This window comes from Onychostoma macrolepis, chromosome 03 (genome assembly GCF_012432095.1).
Source record: "Onychostoma macrolepis isolate SWU-2019 chromosome 03, ASM1243209v1, whole genome shotgun sequence".
Classification (NCBI taxonomy): Eukaryota; Metazoa; Chordata; class Actinopteri; order Cypriniformes; family Cyprinidae; genus Onychostoma; species Onychostoma macrolepis.
This window is the reverse complement of record NC_081157.1, coordinates 21,509,224-21,515,813: the sequence shown is the minus strand read 5'-3', so window position 1 is coordinate 21,515,813 and position 6,590 is coordinate 21,509,224. Positions and strand designations below refer to the sequence as shown.

The following is a 6,590-nucleotide window of genomic DNA, read 5'->3' as shown; positions in this document are numbered from 1 at the left end:
AATATGTAACCAATATGAGTGTCAGTATTATTTTAGTGTAAAACAAATCACTGTCCTTTTCAGTGTATCAGCATCCAGTACACATTCATACAATTTTAATTGACTTAAGTGTGCGAACATGTTAAAAGCAACAGTAAGTGCCGAAGCACAAGAATATTGTGTCTCTCCTAAACCTGCATCGGCAAATAAACTGACCATAAAAGGTCAAACACATTCAACCAAAATAAGGCATCTGACAAAACACGTTCTCTTTTTTATAATTTTCTTTTTATTTATTCAAAAGAAACAAGGAAAAAAAAAAAAAAAAAAAAGAAGTTAAGAAAAAGGCGAGACATTTAAATAGGAGCGACTGTGTGCAGATGTGTTCAGGAGGAAGAGGAGGACATGATTTCTCACTGCGGATCTGACGAAGCCCAATGCTCAGGCTAAAGCAGCAAGCCGGAGACACTGTCACACACCAGAGAAAAAGGCACTAATCCAGAGAGAACAAAAAACGTCACAGAAAAAAAATTAAACAAAGAGGAGGAGGAGGGGGTCAAAAATACATAAGAGCTAAAACATACAACACTGAAAAGACAAAAGAAAACAAACAGAACGCACCACATTAGTAGATGTGACAACTCGAATATAACAAAACTCTCTGGTTTCTTACTTCTTACTGGCTTAACTGGCGTCTGCCAGCTTTTCCACACCAAATCTCATGATTTTAAATTGTTTAGTTACGTGAACAGCTTTTCGACATGGACACTGTGAACTGAAATCATGCAACTGTGGTTCAGCTCTCCAATCTGACGTTCCTCGTGAGGAGAGTGATGTCGGCTACATTCACATCCCAAGACAAATAAAAAGTGGCTGCAATAAATACATTGGCTTAAAATGGTGGCTAGCCGTCAGGTTTTTCACATTAGATCAACTCCTGCACGATCGGAAGCTCCTCGGCGATGAATCGCTGTCGCCAAGGATACGCTCCACTATTGGTTCTAAAACAAGTAAGAATGATGTCAAATGGAATACATGATGTGTTAAATAATACGGTGTTACATCCGAGATGCTCATAAAATTAGCATGTCTCAGAGCCACTTAGTTTCACCTGCCCTCCCACAAAAAAATTAACATAATTTACAATTGGAAAAAAAAAAAAAAAAAAAAGTGTTGAAAAGGTAAAACAGACAGACACATACAAATATATAATATATATATTCTTAAAAAAATGGATTCTCTCTATAGGTGATTTTTTTTTCTTCCACAGCCCAGATGTACAATGCGTTTGCAAGTTTTTACGCTTACATTTTTATATATTTTTAGAATGTTTTTTTTTTCCTTTTTAAAAACAGCTTCAGGATTTACTATTATAAAGAGATTTAAACATGCAGCCAAAACAAAAACAAAAAACATTAACCAAAAAAAAAAACATTCTATTCGCAGACTAGAAAAGAAGCCAGAAGCAGCAGGATGAATCTACAGACAGAATCATTGTTGTTTTAATTTATGTGTGTTTTACTATGCTAGGATTCAGCCTTTCCTTCGCCCTAACAGCTCAGTCTGGACTGCAAACGTTCATGAAGACATCACGATTCTCAGGAATAATAGTTTTGCCCGGGCACCACGGCAGAGGTGGAAACGTCCAGCCTCTCCGCTACGTTCGTTTTTTTTTTTTTTTTCCTCTCCTTGTTTTCAGTCACGATTTCCATTCCTCTTTGCCGCTTTAAATTTCACAGGACTTACGGGTGTTGACGGGGAGATGTAGGGTAGTCTGATTGTATGTGAATGTGAGGGGCCGTTAATTACAATTTATTCACTAATCGCTTGGTTTTTTCCTTTACATGTTCCGATTGACAGGCGTGACATAGTTGCGTGGAAACATGCCCGTCTGGCCGTGACAGGCGCCCTTCCACCAGTTGGGGTCAGAGTTGTCCAGGACCTGAATGAAGTCTCCGCGTCTGAAGCCAAGCTCGCCGTCCTCTTGAGGGTCGAAGTCAAACAGGGCCTGCACGTATGTTGGATGCTGCAGATGCACAATAGACACGTGTAAATAACACCACGGTTTAGTATATACACTACTGTACAAAAATGTCTGGAAGATTTTTCAAATGCTCACCAAGATTGCACTTATTCGATTAAAAATACAGAAAAATATTATTACAATTTAAAATAACCGTTTTCTATTTGAATATATTTTCAAATGTAATTTATTCCTGTGATGGTAAAGCTGAATTTTCAGCATCAGAACTCCAGTCTTCAGTGTCCTTCAGAAATCATTCTAATATGCTGATTTGCTGCTCAAGAAACATTTATTGTTATTATCAATGTTGAAAACAATTGTGCTGCTTAATACTGCTGGAAACCACAATACATTTTTTCAGAATTCTTTGAGTAGAAAATAAATTATTGGAAATATAAAATGTCACTTATATGTCATCTTCTCAGTCACTTTTGATCAATTTAATGCATCCTAGCTGAATAAAACTATTCATTTCTTAAAAAAAAAAAATATTATTGATGCCAAACATTTGAATGGTTATATAAACTTCTGGAATATAAAAAAAAAGCAAAAACCACCAACACCAAAAATTTTGAGAAGGATGTTGGATTAATTTCCACAAATAAGTTCTGGATTGTTCTAAACAAATGAAAAAAGAAAAAGAAATGATTGGACAGTTTATTCATCTGATCACTTCAAAATGTTGACAATCTTTTACATTTTTTTTAAAATAAATGTTATTAAATATTAAAATGTACTATTATAAATGGATTTGCTGATGAATACAAATAAAAATTCTTAAATATTTTCTTTGGCTTCATTTAGTGTACAGCATGCCTTTTTTCCTAGTGCTACTGTAAACAACTATTCTAGTGCAGGTTATTCCAAAAGAAAAATGTAAATTAATCTTTAATCAAAATGTAGTAACTTGCTCTTCCTGTGAATCTACTTTCCTTTTCTGTGGATGTCCCTTAGGCCAAATATCCTGTTTCACTAGAAAGTGCGTCACATTACAGAAGTCAGGGCTCCAGACCAAAAAAAAAAAAATCAATTAAGGGGCCATTGGCTCCTATAAGAAACGAAATTAGGCGGCAAAATGTTTTTTTTTTTTAGGTGCCACAGAATAAACGTGTTATATTTATTTATTTATTTAACGGCCAGGACACACCAAGCCGACTTCAAATAACTAGCGGCGACAAAAGCCGACAGTGTTGTCGCCTCGCGTCGGCAGTGTCGGACCAAAAAGCCAACGGCAAACTAAACATGTGCGTACTTGCGCATGCGTGAGAGGAATTAACTGTCCATATCAGCAATCAATCAATAGTATATATTCGTCATTCAAAAGGAGAAACTGAAACAAAGATATACGAGATCAACGCAGATATACGAAACGTAAACAAAGCAGCGCTTGCTTACCATTTTGAATATCAGTAACATTGATAACTTTAATCATTTTAAGCAGCTCATGTTGTTATGAAAACATTCGTGTATTAGAATGATTGGGAAAGATCACATAACATTTAAACAGCCTTCTGTCTGTACCGCCTTCATTAACGTGCTCGTTTTCATCACTTTCGCTGTAATTCTCGAATACTCCGAGGAAAGCCATGTTCAGTTATACAGAGTAAGTTGCGATTATTTTATTAGTCATAGAATGGGAAATCTTACATTAACCTGTTAACAGAGGTTTTCTGTGTTCATACATTTAAGTAAAGGGTTATTATTTTAATAAGTACCGCGTTTACTTTACAAGTCTTATTTTTGTATTTGCAATCAATACGGCTTGTCTTTGGTAGTAACAGTTACACGATTAAAACTGATCTTGAAAAACTGAGCAATCACATTGCTATATTAAACTCTGTAAAATGGTAAGTTGGTCGCAGTGCCATGTACTTAATGCCTCATCTGCAGCCGTTCTAGACGATTAAAACTGAATTAGCAGCGCTCTTACTGCATGACTTCAGTGGCGCCGGCGCAACTATGTTAAAGAGATTAAAATACGGGTATACAAGTAACAGGTTAAAGTATCAGTTTAGATGTTAATATGGCAACATTTTACAATAAGGTTCATTAGTTGATTACATTAGTTAACATGAAATAAGAATGAACAATACTTCTGCAGCATTTATTAATCTAAGTTCATGTTAATTTCAGCATTTACTAATGCATTATTAAAATCACAAGTTGTGTGTTTAAACATTAATGCACTGAACTAACATGAATAAACAACTGTATTTTTATTAACTAACATTAACAAAGGTGAATAAATTGTGTAATAAATGTATTGTTCATTGTTCGTTTATGTTAGTTAATACATTAACTAATGCTAACAAATGACATCTTATTGTAAAGTGTTACCATTAATATTTATTCATCATACTGTTGAACTTGACAGTATTTTCTCTCGTTATTTCAATTGGAGCTCAAAAGAAGACAGAGAAGGCCAGAGTCTTGTACCCTGTGTTTATCATTATCTTTATGTTCGTTGGGTGAAGAAAAAAAACTCAAAAAAAGTAAAAAATAATTTGAGTGATATCTCTAAACGTCATCAGCATGCGCTAGTAAACAAAAAGAGCTTGATAAATCACACTTTAGCAGTTGTGTTTTTATGTGCTGAAAAAAAGTGGAAGCAGTGAAAGAGGACAGCATAAGAGCTTGAGGTAAGCAGTTTTATGTTTTAGCGCCATGTCACGTTGATTTCATGTCACGTTTTTATTGGTTGATCAGTAAACATGGATCGTAGCAGTGAACACACTGTGTGATGATCATACTGTATCGTAGGCTATCATTGGTCGCAAAAAGGTGATAGCGGCCGTCTTTGAACCTTTCTTACTGTACGACATATGAGCACCAATTAGGAGGCATGATTACAGAAATCGCCACAATTGTTTCACGATGTCAATCTTTCGTCTGGGACAGCCGAAAATCGTGCAAAGTGTTTAGGGCCACTGAATGTCTTTTCCAAATTGAGAACTATATGCAGTCGCAAAGAATTGTTTATTACACAGAATCTGTGCCAATATCATGGACCATAACTACGTCAGCATCAGTTGGCCACTGAGTGTACTTTGGGCTCCTCCTCAATGCATCTTATAAATGTTGTCACATGTCTTGCACGCATCCAGTCTGTTTTTCTTCATTAGTAACATGCAATCTTATAGGAGGTGTTGAATTTCATCCTTAGCTCCTTGCATCGTTTCTTATCATGTAGACAACAGGTAAAGTAAAACATATGAATATGTAATATAGCGCATATATTTAGCAAAATGCTCCTCTTTACAGTTTTTTCTTCTAGCTGACTGATGAGCTTATGGATGTCGAATGGTTATTCTGAGGTAAATGTATTGTTACATAGCATTGTTTACAAGCTTTACGTGTTTTCTGCAGTTTGAAACAGTGAACGAGTGATTATACGAGACATTTCAGTAAGTTGTGCAGTAGACTATCTTGTACTATACCTTCTGATGTTCATTCATGTTTATTTCATACTATAGTAGTAAAGAGAATTATATGATTGGTTCACGTGCCGCTTGAACCGAGGCGATCAAGCGATTGTGCCTGCCGCATTAAGGAGCGCCAAAACTGTATTTATCGTTTGAATTTCGTTATGAATTTGGCTTTATTAAAAAGTAACAAAGCACAAAGCTTATTGCGATTATTGGACGGCAAGCGCGCAACAAATATTATCAAGTTCATGCGTGAACAGAACACAGCATATAGATATAAACATCTTTATAACAAGAAGCCATATTAGTATCGATTGCAAACGAGAACTGTTAACGATATTGCTAATGTCCACACAGCTGTCAGTTTTACCTGTTGTGGTTTGTTCAAGTTGTGCATGAAATAGACACTGCTTTTCTGCACTTTTACTTCACACGTCTCCGTCATTTTCAATCTCTCTCATGCCGCCACAGCTGGAGCTGCGTTTAGCAGGTGTGCCATCACCGCTGGTGTTCGGCAGAGATGAGGACTGTTTGAAAGGGTTTTTTCCTCTAAAACTTTGATGCGCATCGTCTCACTCAACATAACAAAAGATTTGATTGCAAAACAAGCAGGAAAAAAAAAAGGCATTACATGCAAATTTTTAAATCATAACATGTAATTTTGAATAGTCGCAAGTCGCGGTCTCAGCAAAAATATCACTCGCAAATTGCGAACGTTTTAGGCGCAGTCTGGAGCCCTGAAGTACACATGTAGCTAATGGTGATTCACATAGACTAAGGATTACAAGGGTAAAAACAAGCATACAGACCTGAGGCACCTGCTCGATGTCTCGTAGAAAGATCTGTTGGTTTCGAGAAACGGAAGTGGTGCGGTGATAGTCCACTAGCTCGTTGAGAGAGTTAAACTTCACGACCCACAGGAAGTACTTTCCAGCCCCGTCACGCAACACTTTGAAGTGCTGTACATCATTGCCAAACCTTCAACAACAACAACAAAAGAAAGACTTGAATATAAACAAAACTTTGGTTACATAAGTGAATAGAGATCAGAGCACATATTAACACATGTATGCAAACACAGGCGAGATGGGGGATGAAATGCGTGATTGCCCTGATGTCTATCAGAGAACTGATTGAGACGAGAACAGATGTGATTCAAACGA

The 6,590-nt window shown here is 36.4% G+C and overlaps 1 protein-coding gene across 3 annotated transcripts in view; it reads right to left on the bottom strand.

Annotated features, from left to right (window-relative positions):
- Positions 1–311: 311 nt before the first annotated feature.
- Positions 312–6,590, bottom strand: part of grb2b (growth factor receptor-bound protein 2b) — a 44,190-nt gene continuing 37,911 nt past the window's right edge. For all 3 annotated transcript variants that reach the window (XM_058770723.1, XM_058770722.1, XM_058770724.1), the window contains 2 exons: positions 6,237–6,405; positions 312–2,005 (listed from right to left, as the gene is read on the bottom strand). In XM_058770723.1, coding sequence (XP_058626706.1) covers positions 1,820–2,005; positions 6,237–6,405 — 355 coding nt within the window. In that variant the 3' untranslated portion in view covers positions 312–1,819. The remainder of the gene's footprint in view (positions 2,006–6,236; positions 6,406–6,590) is intronic.